Source organism: Miscanthus floridulus, chromosome 1 (assembly GCF_019320115.1).
Source record: "Miscanthus floridulus cultivar M001 chromosome 1, ASM1932011v1, whole genome shotgun sequence".
Taxonomy (NCBI): Eukaryota; Viridiplantae; Streptophyta; class Magnoliopsida; order Poales; family Poaceae; genus Miscanthus; species Miscanthus floridulus.
The window spans coordinates 33,255,487-33,277,278 of record NC_089580.1 but is presented as its reverse complement, the minus strand read 5'-3'; the positions used below and the strand labels follow the sequence as shown (position 1 = coordinate 33,277,278).

General features: G+C 49.0%; 2 protein-coding genes, 1 long non-coding RNA gene and 3 other non-coding genes across 6 annotated transcripts; all 6 read right to left on the bottom strand.

The window, feature by feature from the left end:
* Positions 1–308: 308 nt before the first annotated feature.
* Positions 309–1,619, bottom strand: LOC136477978 (uncharacterized). The gene is made up of 2 exons (XR_010764158.1): positions 1,491–1,619; positions 309–619 (listed from the first exon to the last, which is right to left on the bottom strand). It is a non-coding gene; the product is annotated as an uncharacterized lncRNA (long non-coding RNA).
* LOC136512562 (small nucleolar RNA SNORD18) lies at positions 753–827 on the bottom strand. Its single transcript, XR_010773133.1, has one exon. It is a non-coding gene; the product is annotated as a small nucleolar RNA SNORD18 (small nucleolar RNA).
* LOC136512079 (small nucleolar RNA Z105) lies at positions 1,085–1,152 on the bottom strand. Its single transcript, XR_010772975.1, has one exon. It is a non-coding gene; the product is annotated as a small nucleolar RNA Z105 (small nucleolar RNA).
* LOC136512483 (small nucleolar RNA SNOR75) lies at positions 1,239–1,326 on the bottom strand. Its single transcript, XR_010773101.1, has one exon. It is a non-coding gene; the product is annotated as a small nucleolar RNA SNOR75 (small nucleolar RNA).
* A 561-nt stretch (positions 1,620–2,180) lies between the features above and the next one.
* Positions 2,181–2,899, bottom strand: LOC136477972 (uncharacterized). The gene has a single exon (XM_066476279.1). It carries the CDS (start codon positions 2,876–2,878, stop codon positions 2,255–2,257), a length of 624 nt encoding a protein of 207 aa, XP_066332376.1. The 5' UTR covers positions 2,879–2,899; the 3' UTR covers positions 2,181–2,254.
* An 862-nt stretch (positions 2,900–3,761) lies between these two features.
* On the bottom strand, positions 3,762–6,238 carry LOC136477964 (reticulon-like protein B8). The gene is made up of 6 exons (XM_066476266.1): positions 6,099–6,238; positions 5,012–5,213; positions 4,748–4,928; positions 4,486–4,627; positions 4,267–4,336; positions 3,762–4,115 (listed from the first exon to the last, which is right to left on the bottom strand). The coding sequence occupies exons 2-6, from the start codon at positions 5,190–5,192 to the stop codon at positions 3,946–3,948; spliced, it is 744 nt and encodes a 247-aa protein (XP_066332363.1). The 5' UTR covers positions 5,193–5,213; positions 6,099–6,238; the 3' UTR covers positions 3,762–3,945.
* Between the last annotated feature and the right edge of the window lie 15,554 nt (positions 6,239–21,792).

The following is a 21,792-nucleotide window of genomic DNA, read 5'->3' as shown; positions in this document are numbered from 1 at the left end:
AGCCACCGCTACTGAACCATTTCAATCACCTCAAAGACGCAACTAGCAATTTAAAAAATTACAAATGCTGACAACGCAATTTCAATCACCTCGATGACGCAAATCACAAATTCAAAAATTACAAATGCTGACAACGCAAAAAAAAAATGCTTAACGCAAAAAAAAAATGAAATGGCGAATTGAGGTAGGGTCAATTACGCGCAGTGCAAGTTTGATGGACGGAACTAATTAGACAGAAACTGAGATAAGATCAAATGAAATTTTACCAAACACTACAACACTATTCGATAAAAGCACAAGAGGAAAAGGGAATCAACAATCAATCCCATAAAACTTATTTGAGTGCCAGGAATCTCATTTAACTGCATTAACATCAGTCACAAAGCAACATATGATTATCCTCCTCACAATACAATAAACCCAGTCTCAGAACATGGCCAGACTCTTAACGAGCTAGAATTAACCAAAACCAAGGATGGTTTACATAGCCTACATCTACAGCAAAGCAGCCATGGTGCAGGTGAAGCTCCCCTTCCTGAGCCCCAAGATGCGCCTACTTAGACCTCTGCCGCATCTTTCGGCGCTTCCTCTTGAGCCTCCTCATTCTCTTCTTCTTCCACTGCACATCAAATGAAACACGATGAATCAGTTCACCCACATTCAATAGCAAGTGCTTAGATTCTAATAGGAAGTCTCATCTGAAAAAAACATTAAACTGAACAAGACCTAACTAAAGACTATGCAATTTGTCAGGGATCAGAAATATGGAGTGTTTTACTCATCACTGATGATCAGAAACACGGACCAATGGTTCTTCATCACATCCCAACATCTTAAAGACCAAACAGTTAACTTGCAAGTAACAATCACCCAGCAACAGAGTGTTAATCATCGCATGAACTAAGTCTATGCCTCTTGAACAACGAACGAATTTGCAAGAACTAATCAACTAAAATAGTTCGTAATCAGCACAAAATAACAAGGAAATGTCAGTTTGTCTTGTACAACCAACTCATTGTGTAACCAGCAAATAAACAGTTGGAACTATGCAAAGGAATAGCTGTAACATGCAGTGAACTGGCATTCAGAATGAGTAGGAGGTATTTCTCATCAATTAGATCAGAAAAATCTAGTTTTTCCTCATTATGCCAGTTTTTGCAGAAATAATAAGAAATAATCTAAAATCTAAAACTTGTAACAGAGCAGCAACAGAAACGAAAAAATTCAACTGATTACTGTTCTCTCAGACAAATGCCTCGATTGTCCCCATGGTTTAATGGAATGGATTCGATCGGACTCGTCATCTGTGTTTGGTCATCATAGAGAACATCATAGTGTCACCAACACTCTAGCAAGCACGAATTCCACAGCCCACAGCCAAACCCTAGAACATTACTATCTCCGCAAAACTACGTACTGTAGGACACAATTTCATAATCATCGCATCATCACCGAAACAAACATCACAACGGAGGTGAGGGAAGACGAACCTTGGCCCTCATCGCGTCGGCGGGGGCGGAGCGCGCGAACGAGCTCCCTCTGTCTCTGCTTGCGGCGGCGAGGGGAACGTCGAGTTGGGGACGGATCGGATGGAGGCGGCGGTTCGTCTCGCTTCTAATTTATAGAGACAGGGGTCTTGGGTGGAAGCGAAAACCCTAGCCGTGATGCCCTCATTGACGGTTGAGATCTGCCGGAGCGGGGAGTTTGGGCTTCGTTCGTGGGCTCCGTATCAGAATAGGCCGGAGTGGAAGGTGGCTTGTTATTGCGTATCGGGCCAAATGGGCCTTATCAGAGTCGGGTCCCAATATGATGCAATACGTTCCGTTTGCCTTTCTTTCTTTCTTTTTTTAGAATTGTTTCTCTCCCACAAAATCCACAGCTGAAGTTTCAAAAGAAAAATCCACTGCTAAGACTGTGAGCTTCGCAAATTTCCATTCTTGATTGATCAGTGATTAACTTGTGTACCGTTTTGGAACATACAAGATCCGTGTATGTATGTTTACTGTAACGTCACCGTAATTCATGCTAAAAAGAACCTATATTTGTAGCGGTAAAAGCATGGCAGGCGCATCTCTTGGAGCAACAAACACATCCGATTAAGAGTTCATGCTTCCAACCACATGGTATCAATCACGCTCTAGACCCAGCATTTGAGGGGATCGCACGCGAGGCACGATTACGAGTAGTAGTAATAAAAATAAAAACCGAAAAAGGAATGGTGACCGTCGCAGAAAACACAAGCAGCAAGCTTTGGTCAGTTGTTGCCCCCTCCGCTCGCGTTGGGGTCGTTGTTGGCGTTCGTGCTCGCGGCCTCTGCGGCAGGAGGCGCCGGCTGCGACGGCGCGGGCGGCGCGGGCGCGGCCCAGCCGCCGATGGGGTGGAACGGCATGCCGGGCAGCGGGAGCCCCGGGATGGCGGGCATGCCGCCGGGGTTCGGGAACAGCGGGAACGACGGCATGGTCGACGGCGGCAGCCACCACTTCATGCTGCGGCTGCCGGCGGCGGAACCGGCGGCGTTGTTCCAGGCCCTCACAGTCACGGGCTCCGTGGCCGGCCCCGCGGCGGCGCGGACGACGGTGACGGTGGTCGGGGAGGGGACGGGCGCCGCGGCCGCGGCGTACGGGTACGGCGCCGCGCTGCCGAGCTCCGGCTCGAACTCCACGTGGCTGATCTCGTTCTCGCTCTCGTAGTCGTCGCCCAGGGACGGGTCCAGCGGCTCGGTCTCCGCGCCTGCCGTCGCCGCCTTGGAGCCGAAGGAGAACTCCAGGCCGCCGTTGGCGTCGTTCAGAAGGCGCATGGCGTGCCCGGGCCCGGTGCAGAGCAGGGCGATGGCGAGGAGGCCGACGAGTAGGAGGGACGACGACGGCTTCTGCTCCATGGCTGCTTCTTGATGGCTTTCTTTGCTTTCGCCGGTGAAAATGGCTGGTGATGAGACGCATGAGCGAGCAATGCGAGTTTTATAGCATGGCTGGAGAGCAGTTTGGTTGGATCGTGGTGACCTGCATTCCGGTTTTCTGAATGATCTAATCGTTTTGACTGCTACTGCATGCCGGACGCGTGCAACATATATAGCACCTAAGTTTAAACTACTTGTTTTAGCATTCAGAATTCATAATAAAATGCAGATCAACTCTCCGGAGATTAATTAAATCCACTCATGCTTATTGTCTTCTGCCAACCAAACCTGTCATTGCATCTTAATTCACAATTCCTGTCAGGTATTTCTCTTTTTCAGACACCATGGCAGTTCAGTACGTACAGTCATATGTAGTTCTTGAAGGTCACAGGAGCAAGGTTTTATTTTAACTTTGTGAAAACAAAGTGTAAACTTTGCCGAGCTAATGGAATTGCGAAACAAGGAATATAAGAGTCATATACATAGCGAAAGGGTCTCTCTCTAGTGGTTAGAGCACCTCGTCTGGGTTCGACACCTCGTCTGGGTTAACTCCCCGTGGGAGCAAATTAAAAAGGTATGGAATAAAAAAAATAAAAAATAGGCTCGGGTTTCTCCTGCTGACTTCGGTCAAAAAAAAAAAAGAGTCATATACATATGCCAGAACTTGTGCTTGCAGACTGAGCTTGAAATGGCACAATCTTAGAAACGGAGGAAAGGAGCCTATCGGCAACTTCCAGTTTTCAGAAATGAATTATGGGCACACTTCATTACTTGAGCAGTGAACTAGCATCCATGTTCAGAAATTTAAATGAGCGGAAGAACTTGAATAGCGGACCACATGCATTGCAGCTTAAATGAGTGGAAGAACTTGAACAGCGGATGCAACATGCATTGCAGCTTAATAGGTTTAAACCAGGTGGGCAATGAACTAGCACCCATGTTCAGAGTGGCACACAGCTTAAGTAACAATTGACGCAAGTCTGCCATGCACAATAGGGCGCAACATCAGTTCACCAACCCATTCGTTCATGAGAAAACCAGCGGCTAAACTACTCGTTCTTCTTAGCCTTCATGTTCCCCTTGGGAATCTTGCTCAAGATGCCTTGGTCAAGCTTCTGATACTGATCTCGCAGCAGACCAAGAAGGCTGTAGAGGAAATCATCCACTTGGTCTTCGTACTTCTCATAGAGCACAGGAAGTGTGTGAACACAAACAAACCCTGTTCCAGGTAATCCAACATCTTTGTCAGTACTACCACGTATGCTGAAATGTGTGCATTCATTAAATAGGAACAGGGCATTGTTTCTCAGTGGCAATTGACGAAAATGCAAAATTGTGGCTGACAAGAATGGATATTACAGGCCTCTTACCGATATATATGACTGTCAGGAAATTGCACCAACTTCCAATCACTGCAGCAGCCCACAATCCGGCGATCGCCTGAAAGAAAACATAGCACCACAATTAAAATGTCTGTCTAAGACAGACAGAATAGGAATGGTTATAAAATGGCATTCAACAATATCATAAATGTGTAAATCATATATTCCATCTATTTGGATAGATAACCCCAGAAAAGTCTCACTTACCACTACAAAATGCTTCAAGTTTCTTTCACAAGACACATCCTGAAGGAAGCACAGGAACTTGTTTACTTGGGCACCGATTGCAACGGCAATATTCACAAATAACTCATCAGGCAATTCAACTCGGGGCACCTGAGAAGGAGATCTAGAAGTAGAAAAGGATTTCAGATTATTGCGTCAACAGAGATACTGCTCAAATGCTTTACATATTATTTGCAAAAAAATTCTTTACATATCGCAAAAAAATGCTTTACATATTCCATACCCGCTTAGCATGTTTGAGAAGTTGGACCAAACAAACTGGATAACCATTCCAAGAACAAGTGCAAACGAAACAATTGTCAGAAAGTGGTAGTCAAGCCACTCAAAGAAAACCCAAATAGCTGTTGCAAGAGCCAGAACACTCGATGATATCTTCTTGTTCCTCCATAACAGCACATCAGCAGCTACAATCACAGATACAACATATAAGTGACGCCCACCAAGCAAATTTCAACATACAGTATATACCAATAAGCAGACCACGTACGTTTTCCACCACCCAGAAATCCATGCAAGGTCTTCTGACGACCAAACAGCTTGTTCTTCACTTTGTCAGAGACTGAACCTGGATCAAAACGCCCAGACTTCTGCTTAGGAAGGTTGTCAGCAATGGTATCCATGATGCTGCTCATAATCTTTTCAGTTGCACTCTCAGAACGTTCCGACATCCTGTGTATATTTTAAGCTCACTGGAAAATATGAAGGTAAGTTAGACAATATGGTCCATCATAACATGGAAAAAGAGAGAGAACAAACAGCCATAAGGGGCTTCTTAGGGGCACATGAGAAGAAAGGCCAGTGGAACAGGATCAAAAATATGAATTTAAGAAAATGCTAGACCAATGTACTTGGCTGAAAGAACTAAATGGAACTAAATATTCAGACATTTTCTACTAGTAGCACCAGTTCCTAAAATCGATTGACTGAAATAGTTGTACACCTTCCTGAATCTTGACAATGACATAATACACCTGGATTATCTACTGAAGCTGTGAAGCACATAATGTAGCAAAACTTTCTGTTGAATTCAGTTGGTGCAATATAAATTTTAATATGCTACTAGGCAGTTACAGTTCCAAATCCAATCTCCAACAAGGGGGGGAAAAGGGAATCTTCGACAGTAACATTTCCAGCAGATAAGCATTAACCGAAACAGCGCCCTTCAATCATCAAAGCACTTAAAGACCAACACTGGCCGATTTGGCGGTTCCTCACCAAAGAAACCAGGCAAGACAATATATTTCTCCAGCTAGGAGAAGGAGAGAATCAGGCCCAGAACTCCTCGATGAGCTGTCCATCTCTTTGTTTCATAAATAAAACCCCAAGATTCATCGCACCGTGCCCAAAACCACCAAAATGCCCCCCGAAAGAAAAAAAAAAACAAGGAGATGCAAAAATTCCACAGAAGCAAACTAACTTAAACTCAGGGCTCCATAATATAAAAGGCGCGCCTCCTTTTTTTTCCTACAGTAAAGCCCCCAGCTCCATCTCTTTTACTAGAAAAAGGAGCAGGTAAAGAGAAAATCCCTTAAGATTCCACATCGCCGCTTGAACTACCAAGGCAGAGACTGTACCGGGCAAAGGAGCAGCGACGACACGAACAGGCAGAGAGCCGGCCAGCACTCTGGAGTCCCGAGACGATCGCGAGAAGCAGGCAGCGAGCAGGCGAGCACGAGCAGCGTGGTTGAAATGAAAAAGGCGCTGGTTGTGGTTGACTGGTTGGTGGCTTTGGCCGCTTGGGGAGAGAAGAAATCGTACTAGCAAGTAGCAGCAATTGATTCTCAACTCGACAACTCCGGGAGGAGGAAGGACGGGGCCGGAGCGGCCCGGGCGGGTCGTGTGAATGCGGTTCGACTGGTGGGTCACTGGCATGCGGGCCCATCCTGCGACCCGACCCTTGCCGTCTATTTGGTTGAGGGGATCAACTCGGATGAAGTGGGATGATCCTGGGATGAGGGTTGTTTGGATGAGAGGCAGCCAGGGACGAATCCGTCCCTATGAGAAATATGTCGGCAGATTCGGGACACCCCCCGTCCCATGAAATTGAGGGGACAGGGTCAGCCCAAATGGGACGAGCGGGCTGGTGGCGAGGAAGAAGGAGAGAAGGTGTGCTCGCTCACGGACGGCGTGTGTCGACGAAATATGGTCGGCAGTCTACCTAGGGGTATGTCCAAGGTAGTAGATTATCGGCAGACAGATGCGCAAGCAACAAACAAGACGGTGATGCAAGACAGACATGAGGTTTTATCCAGGTTCGGCCGCCAAGAAGGCGTAATACCTGCGTCCTGCGTCTGATTTGTATTGTTGTATGTCAATGAGAGATGTTTTTTTAGAGAGGTCCCCTGCCCGCCTTATATAGTCCGGGGGTAGGGTTATAGACCTGAAAACTAATCCTAACCAGTTACAATTGCTATATGTGGCCGGATAAGGATTCCTATTTTAACCGACCAAGATCTTGCTTGGTCGCCAAATCTGCCTTGACTTCTTACGCGGGACTCCGATCAGGTTGGTCGGGCCGCGCGTCGTCTTTTGGTGGACCAGACCCACTGATCCGGGCCGGTCCAAGCCTAGCCGTAAGGGTATAGGGGTTAATACCCCCACAGCTAGTCCCCGAGCACCATGTATTATGCTGCGACACGACATTTTTACTTTCTCCGACAAGTAAGGCTTGAGTCCTTGACATCTCTAACAACCATTGTCGCCGGAAAAGTAGGTTGTCCGAAGAATGTATGGTGCTCCTAAGAAAAAAGAAAAAGATTTCCATCCTGTGAAGTGTGCCCACTTGTATTTCTGAAAAGAAATGTAAGTGAATCTTGAAGCGTAGCATCCTTGATCATCAGAGGTGTAGTGGTCGAAAAGCAAACACATTCGCTGCAAGGTGAAGTGTGCCCACTTAGTCCCCGAGCCTAGCAGTAGGTGATGTAGGCACGTGGTGCCAGGGTCTAAAAAGAATTCACAGTTAAGTTGAGGACCCAATTGTCATACAGGCAATACAAGATGCACCGGTAGGTGCAACGTACCGATGTAGTCCCCGGGCTTGCTAGAAGGCGAAGTATGAGCCTTGTAGTAAGGTCTAAATAAATGTCTCTCAACTGTATGTGAGTACAAATCACATGTAGCCGAGAAAAACAATCTTCAAGCAGTGGTCGGGATAGCCCCCAAGCACGATAGTAATCCTTACAATCAGTCAAAGCATGAGGGTCGATTAAATAAACACGTTCACCGCAAGGTGAAGTGTGCCCACTTAGTCCCCGAGCCTGGTAGTAGGTGACACAGGCACGTGGTGCCAGGGTCTAAAAAATGTCTCTCAACTGTATGTGAGTACAAATCACATGTAGCCGAGGAAAGCGATCTCCGAGCAGTGGTTGGGACAGTCCCCGAGCACATTAGTAGCCGGAGCAGTCCCCGAGCACAACAATGGTCGGAGCAGTCCCCGAGTACGGTAGTGGTCTGGGCAGTCCCCGAGCACAGCAGTGGTCTGGGCAGTCCCCGAGCACAATACAAGCAGCAAAAAAACGAACGCCGCTTGTATTATTATTTGGTGTATTTATTTATCTCCTTACTCTGTCAAGTCCAATCTGACACGTCTGGTCAAAAAAGCAGATGGATATAACACGTCACTCTGTCTTCTTACTCTTTCTGGCAAACAGTCGCTTGGCACCTGTATGGAGGTGCGTCAGTGTGGGTCCTCTCACATTATCAACGAAGAGGCGCGTACATAGTTAACGAAGGGGTGCGTTTATTGGCGTAGATCTCGAGGTTGTGAAAACAACCGTCTACGGCACGTGCGCATGTCTCCCAAGAATCTCGAGCGGACGAAACGACGAAGCTCTTGGTTATTTATAATATAGAACTGGTAAGTTACTTTTTACCGATCCCCATTGTCATTCACCGCCGCAACCTTCTTCTTCCTCTTGTCGAACCCTATTCCTCCAAAAATCATCACCAATCCCCCCTCCACCGCATCCCCCTCTTTAGCAAGGGTAGATTAATGGCGAAGAGAGACGCCTAGAAGAAAGGCGGAGTCATGGTGAAGGAGTGGTGGAAGTCAAGGAGCAATGAATAGACCATCGAAGACCTCGTCGCCATGGGAGTGCTCCACAACAAGGCACTCGCGGGATGGCATGCGTCGGAAGGAGAAGGCTTCCCCGATCCACAACCAGGTGAGATTGTGGTTTTTGAAAATTTCTTCAAGCGGGGTTTTGGGGTTCCAGTGCACCCTTTTCTTCAGGGGCTCTACTTGTATTACGAGATTGGGATTTGCAATCTACATCCTAACTCGATTCTTCTTGTCTCCACCTTCATCCATCTTTTGCGAAGCCTATGGTGGCTTCCAGCCCCATTTCAACCTCTTTCGCCATCTGTTCTATCTACGGAAGAAAGAGAGCGGTGGCTCGAAGATAGCCGAAGGCGTATACCTCAATCTACATGACGGTATAAAGGCCTAGTACTTGCACTACCCCTGGAACACCTCACTGGACGAATGGTACAAGAAGTGGTTCTACATCCGTGAAGAGCCGAACACGATCACCCTGTGCGACATGGGGTTGATTCCAGAGAAGAAGAATAGCTGGTCGGAGAAGCCCGAGCACTTGGAGCAGATCGCAGAACTGCTCGGGATGATCCCATGGGGAAAACTGGATGGTCTAAGCGTTGTCGAGAACTTCATCAGCCGAAGGATCCAGCCCTGCCAGAAGAGGGTGCATCTTGGATACGAATACCAGGGGAGCGCAGATCCAACGAGGACCAGGAAAGAGGCGTTTGACAAGATCAAAGTCAAGGCTAGGATTGGGGAGCTATTCAACTTAGCTGATCCCCATTATGTCAGGTTAAGCGACATCGTGCACGCCTTCAAGCTGGCCTGACCTCCCCCAAAGGTAAATGATACTTCCTTGTACCTGTAGAGTTATGTTGTAACAAAATTTGACTGCGTTGTCTCCTTTACATTTCCCAGAGTAATGGTCGTGACCAGGCAGCAGTGTTCATGTCTCCACCTCCTGGTGTGGATTGGCCGCAAGTTGCTGGCCCAACCGCCCAGACCAGTGCCAGGACTGAAGACATCGACTAGGCAGTACTCGGGGTTGGGGAGGAGGCAACGGCCAGGGCTGCTGGCAAGCGGCCGACGGCCAACAAACGTCGTCAGGCCATCTTTCCCCTTTCAGACGATGAAATAGAAGATGCGGACATCTTCCGACTCATCCCTCGAAAAAGGAGGAGACAAATGGAGTCAATAGAGCAGGGTGGCTCCTCTGTGCCAGCAGTGATCGCATCACTGACCACTGCAACACAGAGGGCAAGCGAAGGAAGTGTCGAGCACCAAACCCTGGCGCCAGTACTAGTCGTGGAAAAAGACCCGGTGGAACCCATTGAGCTCGTGGAGCAGGCACGATCGAAGAGATGCTCCTTCACCACATCATTCCGTGCTTCCAAGCCATAAGTATCTGTAACCTTGATGTAAGCTTATAATTTGTATTGAATACTATTGCCTTCTAAACTTTTCTCTGGTATATTAGGTCAGCGTCCATCGAAAATCCCAACCAGCTAGCTAGGTGTGGCACGGCTTCGCCAGTACTAGCAGAAAGAACTGCTCAGCAGCCGGCTATGGAGGAACCTATAGAAGAAATTCCACTGGAACCTCAGCAGACGAGCGGCCAGACGACAGTCCCCGAGCAGCTGGTCGAGAAGAGAGCCGAGCCAAGTACAAGTGCTCCGAGCACTAACCCTACTGAGGTGGATACCTTGGCACCAAGGGAACTAGACCAAGCCGAGGAGCAACAATCGGAGTTGGCACAGAGCACGCTTGCCGATGCTATGTCTCGTGGGAAAGCCATAGTGGTCGCAGAGACTACAGACTCTAGACCGGCACCATCTCCTGAACAAGAGGCCGAAGAGGATGAAGTAGAAGAGATCCTAGGCCACCCCCAAGACAAGCGACAACATATATATGTGTCGTGCTGGTGGAACAACGAGTGGGTTATGCATGAGGAAATCCCAGAGGTCGAAGAGACCCTAAAAGTTGAACGAGCGACAAAACATCTGGTGATAGAAGTCCAGGTATGTTTGGCTTGACCACTTGATCCTGATATGTAGTCGAACTGTCTGACTTAGCTTGTTTATATGCAGGACTTGATGAAGACCGCAAAGTACCGAAAGAGGTGCTTCGACCAGATTGAGAGAATCACGGCCAACAATAGAGAACTGGCGGTCGAGGTGGAATGCTTGCGCCGCCAACTTGAAGCCGCCGACTAGGAGAGGACAGAGCAAGAGGCACAGAACCAGAACCTGGTTGGCCAGCTCAGTAACAAAGAGCAGAAAAAATAAGTAAGTTTTCATTTTATCATAGCAATTGCATGACACATGTTGTTGCATTGTTGGTAGTGACAGCTGTAGTGCAGGCTTAGCAGTCGAAGTAACCCGCCTCCAAGAGGAGAATAGCCGTGTGATCGCCGAGTGTGGTCGGCTGAAGGAGGACAACGAAAAACTGGCTCGCAACCATTCTCAACTCTAGGACCGCACAACCAAGATGAAGGAGGAACTGAAAAGTAAGTATTCCAGACCACCTTTCTCATTCTGTTGCCCACCTTATCTTGTTGTGCCATTTATATTTTGATGTCTTATACGGTTTGCAATTTTAAAAGTCAATGCCAAGAAACATCTAGAAGCCGTGATGAAAGGGCATGACGGCTGGAAGGCACGATGCCTAGAGACCACCGAGGATCGGGACGCATGGAAGAACCGGTGCCAGGAAGTGGCAACTGGCATTTTGCCCGTCCTCGACCTTATCGACCCGGCGCTCATAGAGGAAGAGCCAAGGACGCCCCAGCTCAGACTGGTCGAGAGATGCAGAAAAGCATGGGGGTGGTTCCAAGAGTTCGTGAAGGAGGTGGGTGAGTACATGGGTGCACATGTTCTAAGCATGGTGTGTGCCCACTACCCCCTGATCGATCTCAAGCGCCTGGAGGGTGGATACCCAAAGGAGGTAGACCCAGATAAGGCTGAGGAACTTCAGATGGCCCAACTAGACCTGTCGTCAAAGATAATTGGCGACATTAACCTGTGCGAGGCGGGACAGCACCTGTACAGGGTACACCATCAACAAGTTAGCTGGGAACGCCATCAGTTGCAAGCCAACCGACGAAGCTTGCGGTCTCAACCAGCCAGGCATCGGCGGGGCCATCCCCTTTAGCTCGACCAGCACAAGAGTCCCCGAGACTCGAGTAGGATATCGGAAACAGCGAGTAGTAGGTGTCGCACGCCCCGACCAGCCAATGTAATAGGCTTAGAGCTGTAGAAGGAGGACATAGTTGTGTTATTATAAACTTGGGCCTCTTCGGGCAAGCTTGTAATAACGTAACTGTATATCATCATAAGCTTGCTTGCTTTGTATAAAACGTATTTAAGCTTGAAACTCATGTTGGTGTAACTAAGTGAGAACATGTTAACGTTCTGTTTAGTTGTTCCATTTTGCTCGACACATCATCCCAAAAAGTTTGTGCGGCCCTAGTTTGCCATGTGGTCGGAGTGTGAGGTGCGTGACCTGTGCACACATAGACACGGACAAGTCAAACAAAGGGGGATCTACCGATCACCCGTAACGTAGAGAGCGGATCTCATGCACGTATTGGGAGGAACCGGAGACAGGGCCTGCTCTGAAAACCGTAGAAGGAGTGGTGGTCGGCTTTTACTGGCTAAGTTAGAATAACCATAATATTCGAAGTGACACATTAGAGTGGTCGGAGGAATCATAATAGTTTTATTGAAGTAAATTAAAAGTACAAGAGGAGTATATATCTCAGTAGTTAAGCATAGAAACATCTAAGCTTGTTGATGTGCCACAAGTTTGGTACGTCCGTACCGTCCAAGTGAGCTAACCTGTAAGACGTTGGTCATGTGACTTCCTTGATCATGAAGGGCCCCTCCCATGGGGTTGCGAGTTTATGGACACCAGCATGGTTTGTCTTCCACTTCAGGACCAGGTTCCCGACCACAAAGAACCGCTCTTTAACGTTCTTGTTGTAGTACCTGCACAAAACAGCAAGGTATTTGGCCATACGTACACACAAATCAAGCCGCTTCTCTTCTGCGCTATTCACTTCTAGCTCCCATACTTCATTGACCTTGCCTTCATCGAAATTATCTACCCGTGCTGATCTGAAAGCTATATCTGCTGGGAGGACTACCTCAGCGCCGTAAACCATAAAGTATGGTGAGACATCGGTGTTACGACTAGGCTGAGTTCTGAGGCCCCAGACCATGGCTGGTAACTCTTTGAGCCATCTTCCGGGAGCTTTGTCATTTTCTCGATACATCCTCTTCTTCAATGCGTCTAAGATCATGCCATTTGCCTGTTCGACTTGTCCATTAGCTCTAGGGTGTGCCACCGAGACGTATTTTACTACTATGCTCCTTTCATCGCAGAAGTCCCAAAAAGCGTTCCCGATGAACTGAGTACCTAGATCAGTGATGATGCCGTTGGGTATGCCAAAATGGTGGATGACCTAGTCGAGGAACGTGATAGCCTTTTCTGAGGATGCCTGTACCAAAGGCATGTATTCTATCCACTTAGAAAATTTGTCGATCAGCACAAAGACGCATGTAAATTTTCCTAGAGCTGGTTTGAAAGGCCCGATCATATCTAGTCCCCAGCATGCGAAGGGCCAAGAGGCTGGTATTGTCTGGATATCATGTGTTGGTATGTGGATTCTCTTGGCGAAGAACTGACAACTCTTACAGTGGCAGACTAGCTTCTCTACGTCGGCTACTACTGACGGCCAATAGAACCCTGCTCGGAAAGCCTTACCGACCAGCGTTCTTGAGGCCGCGTGGTTGCCGCAGGAGCCAGAGTGGATTTGGTCTAGGAGATGTTCGCCATCCTCTTGGGTTATACATTTCATCAAGATTTTCTCCTTTGTATTCTTGCACCATAACTTGCCATCGACGAGCAGGTACTGCTTACTGTGACGCATCAGGCGCTCGTTTTCTATTCGATCAGTGTAACCGCTGCCATCTGTTAGGTATTTGATGAAAGGTATTCTCCAGTCGGGCTCATGAGAGGTCGGAGGCGGCTCGGTGGTGCTCGACGCCGGAACCATAGCCACCAATTGCTGGTCTAGAGGCTTATCTGCCATGGAATCTTCCTCTTCGATGGAAGGCATGAGCAGGTCTTGGACGAATACACCATGTGGGATTTTGGCTCGGGATGATCCTAACTTGGACAGCGCATCCGCTGCTTGATTTTTGTCCCGGTCCACGTGTATGTACTCGATGCCATAGAACCTTCCTTCTAGCTTTCTGATAGACTTGCAGTATGCATCCATCTTTTCGCTGGTCGTGTCCTAGTCCTTATTAAGTTGGTTGATGACCAGAGCCAAGTCTCCGTAGACATAGAGACGTTTAACGCCAAGCTCAACCACAATGCGCAGACCATGTAGGCATGCTTCGTACTCGGCGGCATTATTAGATGCTGGGAAATAAATCCTGAGAACGTACCGGAGCTGCTCCTTGGATGGTGACATGAAAAGGACTCCTGCTCCCACACCGTCAATGTTGAGAGAGCCATCGAAGTACATCGCCCAATACTCGTTGAATCCTAGAGAGGTAGGCGTGCTTAAGTCTGTCCACTCGACAATGAAGTCGACGAGTGCCTGAGACTTGATTGTAGTATGGCTTGCAAATTCCAAGGAGAAGGGGCATAGCTCCATTGCCCATTTAATGATGCACCTGTTCGCATCCTTGTTGCTAATGATGTCTCGTAGCGGGTACTCAGTCATGACCACCACACGATATTCGTCGAAGTAGTGTTTTAACTTTTAGGATGTTATCAGTATGGCGTAGGTCAACTTCTAAATCTATGGGTACCTGGTCTTGGACACATTGAGTACCTCACTGATGAAATAGATTGGCCGTTGTACCTTGTAGATGTGGCCGGGCTCGTCGTGCTCGACCACCATGGCCGTGGAGACCACTCGATTAGTAGCCACAATGTAAAGCAGGAGTGTTTCGTCTTCTCTTAGAGCAGTGAGGACCGGAGGTGACGTAAGGTATTGTTTCAGCTGTATGAAGGTAGCGTCTGCTTCCTCCGACCACTCAAACTTTTTAGATGCTTTGAGTAGTTTAAAGAACGGTAATCCTTTTTTGCCTAATCTTGATATGAAACGGCTGAGGGCGCCCATGCATCCGGTAAGCTTCTGAACATCCTTCACCTTTTTGAGCGGCTTCATGTCCAAGACAGCTTTGACTTTCTCCGGGTTAGGGCGTATGCCATCGTGACTGACAACGTTGCCAAGTAGTATCCCAGAAGGAACACCAAAGATGCACTTCTTTAGGTTTAATTTCCACTGGAATGTGTTAAGGGCTGCAAAGGTGCATTCCAGGTTGTCAACAAGGGTATGTGCTTCCTTGGTTTTGACAACTATATCATCAACATAAGCCTCGACGAGGTCGTCTTTTATCTCATCTTTGAGGCAAGCTTGTATAGCGCATTGGTAGGTAGCTCCGGTGTTCTTGAGCCTGAATGACATGGTCATGTAGCAGTAGGCGCCGAAAGGCGTGATGAAAGACGTCTTGATCTTGTCATCCTTTTTGAGAGCGATCTGGTGATAACCAGAGTAGCAATCGAGAAAGAAAAATAGCTCGCAACTGGTGGTTGAATCTACGACCTCGTCTATGCGAGGTAAGTCGAAGGGGTCCTTAGGGCAGTGTTTGTTGAGATCAGTGTAATCAACGCACATTCTCCATTCATTATTCTTTTTGCGTACAAGAACCGGGTTGGCTAACCACTCCGGATGATACACTTCTTTGATAAATCCGGCTGCCAAAAGTCGTGTAACTTCTACCCTAATCGCCTCCTTTTTGTCGTGAGTGAACCGTCGTAGCTTCTGCTTGATAGGTTTGGCCTTGCCGTTGACATTTAAGGAGTGCTCGATCAAGTTCCGAGGTACACCGGGCATGTCAGCAGGTTTCCATGCGAACACATCCACGTTGCTCCTCAAGAACCTGACGAGCGCGTCTTCCTATTTAGGATCCAGGTTGGCCCCGATAAGGGCCATTTTGCTGGGATCGCCGTTGACCAGCTGGATCACCTTATGCTCCTTGGACTTGATGTTCTTGCATGGAGCCTCGAGCTTCGGGATCTCTAGGTGGTCGGTTGGGGTCTTCTTGGCATCGAGCATGGTCTCGGCCATGCGAATAGAGAGGTCGTGAGCCTCTGCTATTTTGAAACTGTCGTCTTCACAGGTATAAGCTGCGTACACGTTGCCTCGGAGGGTTAGAACTCCTTTCTTGGTAGGCATCTTGAGCACCAGATACCTGTAATGAGGTATGGCCATGAACTTGGTGAGCGACGGTCGACCAAGAATAACATGGTAGGTGCCGTCAAAGTCAGCGACCATGAAGTTGATGTAGTCGGTGCGGAAGTGGTCCGGGGTCCCAAATTGCACAGGTAGCGTGATCTGCCCGAGAGGTGTAGAGCTCTGTCCGGGGAGAACACCCTAGAACTATGCCTCATATGGCTTGAGGTCCGCCTGAACTATCTTCAAGGCGGGCAGACTGTTCTTGAACAGTATATTGATGGAGCTGCCGCTATTGATTAGTACTATGTCGAACTGAACCTTATTGATACAAGGATCGAGGACCAGGGGAAAATGCCCTAGCTCAGGTATTGTGGCCCATTGGTCCTTTCTGCTGAAGGAGATTTCGCGGTGAGACCACGGAGGGAGCCGTGGATCGGTGAGGAGGTTATCGGTGTTGGCCATGTTCAAGCAAGCGCGGGCGAGCAACTTGCATTCTCGTTTGGTCTCGATGGACACTTTTGCCTCCGATGATGGTGTGCACGCGATCGATTGGCTTGACGTACTTGTGACGAGGGTCTACATCGTCGTCGTCATTATCCTCATTGTGCTATTCCCCTGCATCGTTAGGCTTGTCGGATGCATCTAGAGCCTGTTAACGTGTGTAGATAGACTTGATAACGCGGCAATTCTCCATGGTATGGTTTGACTTGAGATGGAGCTGGCAGGGCCCTTTCAATGCTTTGGCGTAGTCGTCTTCATAGTTACAACGTCTACCACCCTTTTTAATGGTGTTGACCTCGCCGTCGTCTTCCCAAGCACGCTTGCTCCTGTAATCGTCACGGCGGTTACGCCGCTGATTACGTTGGTCGCGGTGGTCGCGGGAGTCGTTGCGCTAGTTGCGGCCATCAAAATTGTTGTTCCGACCATGGTTGCCATGGTAGTCGTCGCGGTGTGGGGGGTGGTCGGAGCGTGGAACCCTTACTGCTTCTTCAATAATTATCTTTTTAGCGTCATCGGTGTCCGCATATTTCTTAGCGGTGGCTAGGAGCGCTATGACCGATTCAGGTCTCTTGCGGAGGAGCTTGTCCCTTAGGGCGTCATGGAAGCGAAGGCCAGTGATGAAAGCCTCGATTGCCTCGTTGTCAGAGATTGATGGGATCTTGATGCGCATCTCCAAGAAACGCTGGACGTACTCGCGCAGTGGCTCATCTTTTTTATCTCAAATCCATTGCATATCGTATTTGTTGCCTGGTTGTTCACAAGTAGCAATGAAGTTGTCAATGAAGGCTTGCTTGAGCTCCTACCAAGAGTCAAAGTAGTTCGCCGACAAGCTGACCAGTCATTGGTGACCTGCATGGCCAACAACGACTAGGAAATAGTTAGACATGATGTGCTCGTCGACCATGGCTGATCTGCACGCAGTTTCATAGAGCATGACCCATAATTTAGGGTTTTCCTTACCGTCGTACTTCTGAAGTTTCTCAAGCTTGAAATTCTTGGGCCATATGACTTGGCAATGGTGTGGAGTAAACTGCTTCAAACCCGACGGGCTGTGAGCAGTGTCATATTCCATATGGCGATAGCTTTCGTGGGATGCTCGATCGTCGGCTCTTTGGTTGATGCGAGCGTGCAGATCGCATCCACCAAGGTAATGGCGGAGATTGTTATTGCCATCGCGACGATCTCGATTGCCATCTGGATTGGCCCTGCGGCCGTGGTTATCACGACGATTGTCGTGGTTGTCTCGGCGGTTATCATACCGAATGTCGTGACGGTTGTTGTCCCAATGGTGGTTGTCATCCTGGCTACCATTATGGCCACCGTTTCCGCCTTGACGGTTGTCTGATGGGTCGTTGTTGCGCGAGCCACGTTGGTTGAGTGGCTGTGAGTGACTTGGGTGCTAGCGGCTGTGGCTTGACTCGACTGAGACAGATGGAGCTCGGGCTTGATTTATAATCTCTGCGGTCTAGGCAATAGCAGCCATCAAATAGGCTTGTATTTCATCGCGAACTGCTTGGGTTTCCAGGGTGTTGGGTAGCCGTTGCATTGTCGCCATGGCGACGGCTACGTTGGCGCTTGGAGTCCTGAAGACCTGTTTGTCCCCCCACTCTGTCAAAAGCATTGTTAAGGTCGCGTGGCTGGACCCTTATGCATCGTGCCTCCTGGTCTGCTTCAGCTTCGATTTGCTGGCGATTAAACCAGTTAATATTGCGTGCTTCGTGTGCAGTCCTTTCTTGTTCTGTTTTGCCAACTGTTGGTGGTTTGTCATTGCTGACAACGTTGATCAAACCCCCTCGCCTTGGCGGGAAAGACAGGAATTGCGGGAACCCTGGGGCGTGGTCTGGTATATCCAGATCGTATTCGATGCCTTCATCGTCGTGATGCTGGAGCTTGGTGTGGATGGAGGCATCAGATGCGATGCCAAACGAGGAGCTGGAGTCACCCTCTTGGACCATGTGGACGGATCCTTCTTGATAATCTTTGATTCGGATCATGTTGACGAAGTTGCATGGCTTCGGCCGAGGTCGGTGCATAAAACACAGATCCGGGCAGCGTTGTAGGTGGTACGCGTAGTTGGAGGCAGTGTTTCGCAGGCCATAGTGCTAGGCCTGGTAGTTCTCCGTCGAGGCTTCATACTCGGAGAGCCGGAGACCTGTCGCAGAGGCTGGCCGGCGACGAGCGGAGCGCCCTTCAGGAGTAGATATGACCATGAGATCTGTACCAAGTCGTGCAGGACGACTGGTCCGAGCTAGTCGGGTAGATCTATTGTGGGAAGCGGTTACCTGCTCATTAGGTTGACTTTGAATCGTACTTACCAGAGCTAGGGTTTCAGCGAGTTTGGTGCCGACCCGATCGATGGAGTCGAGCAGGTCGGTGTTGTCGATCTGCTCCCCTTTATAGTGGGGAAGCGGATGATGGGTTGTCGACGTGGCTGAAGATGATGCAGGCGTGGTCGGAGCTAGATGTTCCGTGGTCGGAGCTAGATCCATCGTGGTTGGAGCCGTATCCATTGTGGTCGGAGCCGTAGCCGATGCAGGTGAAGCAGTGGTCGGCGCAGACTGAGTCCACACCTCCTTCGTGGTCATGGCGATGAAGTCATTGGAGCCGGTGGTCTAGGTGATCTAGCCGACGGTGAACGTGAGGCCGTTCGGCGTAGCCATGGAGCCGGAGATGATGACCATCTTGTTTGCTTGGAGAGCAATACGCACACCCCCTACCTGGCGCGCCACTGTCGACGAAATATGGTTGGCAGTCTACCTAGGGGTATGCCCAAGGTAGTAGATTGTCGGCAGACAGATGCGCAAGCCATAAATAAGACGGTGATGCAAGACAGACATGAGGTTTTATCCAGGTTCGGCCTCTAAGAAGGCGTAATACCTACGTCTTACGTGTGATTTGTATTGTTGTATGTCAATGAGAGATGTTTTTTAGAGGGGTTCCCTGCCCGCCTTATATAGTTCGGGGGGCAGGGTTACAGACCTGGAAACTAATCCTAGCCAGTTACAATTGTCATATGTGGCCGGATAAGGATTCCTATTCTAACCGACCAGGATCTTGCTTGATCGCCAAATCTACCTTGACTTCTTGCGTGGGACTCCGATCAGGTTGGTCGGGCCGCGCGTCGTCTTTTGGTGGACCGGACCCACTGATCCGGGCCGGCCCAAGCCTAGCCATAAGGGTATAGGGGTTAATACCCCCACAGTGTGCGAGAGAGGATGGGAGGAAGAAGGGCGACGCTCGGAGGAGCTTGAAGACGGAGGAACCCAACTGGGGCAAGCGTCGCCGCCTCGTAGGTCGCCGCTGAAAGGTCCTAATATGGCTAGAGGGGGGGTGAATAGCCTATTTAAAATCTACAAATCAACTAGAGCAATTTGATTAGTATGACAAATAGCGTAATGCAAACTTGCTCTAGCTCTACAAGGGTTGCAAGCCACCTATCCAACAATTCTAGTTGCAATGAATACTTAGGCACACAAACTTGCTATGTAATTACTCACTAAGAGCTCTCAACCTTGCTACTCTAAAGAGCTCAACTAGATGAATGTAAATAATAAAGCAAGCTCTCAATTCTAATTACACTAAAGAGCTTGTATCAACTAGTTTGCAAGAATGTAATTGAGTGAGTAGAGTGATTATACCGACGTGTAGGGGATGAACCAATCACAAGATGAATATATAGCCAATCACCGGGAGAATGCCAAAGAAGAGAGACAATCGATTTTCTCCCGAGGTTCACGTGCTTGCCAACACGCTACGTCCCCGTTGTGTCGACCAACACTTGGTGGTTCGGCGGCTAAGAGGTGTTTCACAAACCTCGTCCACACGATTGGACACCGCAAGAACCGACCCACAAGTGAGGTAACTCAATGACACGAGCAATTTACTAGAGTTACCTTTCGGCACTCCGCCGGGGAAGGTACAACTCCCCTTACAATCACCGGAGACGGCCACGAACAATCACCAACTCGTGCCGATCCTCCACCGCTGCTCCAACCGTCTAGGTGGTGGCAACCACCAAGAGAAACAAGCGAAATCCGCAGCGCAACACGAATACCAAGTGCCTCTAGATGCAATCACTCAAGCAATGCACTTGGATTCTCTCCCAATCTCACAATGATGATGGATCAATGATGGAGATGAGTGGGAGGGCTTTGGCTAAGCTCACAAGGATGCTATGTCAATGAAAATGTGCAAGAGTTATCCTTTGAGCCGGCCATGGGGCTATAAATAGAGCCCCCATCAAATAGAGCCGTTATACCCCTTCACTGGGCAAAAATGCGCTCTGACCGGACGCTCCGGTCATACTGACCGGACGCTGGCCCTCAGCGTCTGGTCACCCGATGGACGCCACGCGTCACCAGCTTCAAACGCTGTTCGTCAGATTTCAACGGCTACGAAGTTGACCGGACGCTCCGGTCAAAACTGACCGGACGCTGAAGCCCCAGCGTCCGGTCATTTCCAGTAAGCTCCCCGAGGCATATTTTTTCGACCGGACGCATCCGGTCCACCTTGACCGGACGCAGACCAGCGTCCGGTGCACAACCCTAGCGACTGTGCCGTCTGACAGCTCGACCGGACGTAGCCCTTCAGCGTCCGGTCGCTGAGTGACCCAGCGTCCAGTCAGTAGACCGACGCCAGCATCATTTCGACCAACTCCATTTCAACTCTAACTACTTCACCCTTACTCAAATGTGCCAACCACCAAGAATTTTGCATCCGGCGCAATAGAAAATAGACATTTCATTTTCCCAAAAGCGACCCAAACCCATCTCAACCCTGCAAACACCTTGCGCACATGTGTTAGCCTTTTTTCACAAATATTTTCAAGGGTGTTAGCACTCCACTAGATCCTAAATGCATATGCAAAGAGTTAGAGCATCTAGTGGCACTTTGATAACCGCATTCCGATACGAGTTTCACTCCTCTTAATAGTACGACTATCTATCCTAAATGTGATCACACTCACTAAGTGTCTTGATCACTAAAACAAAATGGCTCCTACATTTTATACCTTTGCCTTGAGCCTTTTGTTTTTCTCTTTCTTCTTTTCCAAGTTCAAGCATTTGATCATCACCATGCTATCACCATTGTCATGATCTTCGTCATTGCTTCATCACTTGGAGTAGTGCTACCTATCTCATAATCACTTTGATAAACTAGGTTAGCACTTAGGGTTTCATCAATTAACCAAAACCAAACTAGAGCTTTCAGCCGCGCGGACGAGCACGCCGCCTCTCAGGCCGTCGCACGACGCAGGGGAGAAGGGAGAGGAGAGAGGATGGCCGGCGTGGGTTCCACCACCAGCCCCGCGCGAGTTATGCCCGACCTCGTCGCGCACCGGGGCAACTCCGGCGGGCGACTCGTGGCTACAGGGCTGGCGGACAGGGGCGAGCAAGGTCGAGCGGGCCGACTCCGGTGAACGGAGGCCTGGCCAGCCAGAGCGGGGTCCTAGGTGGACGACGGAGGAGGTGTGGGA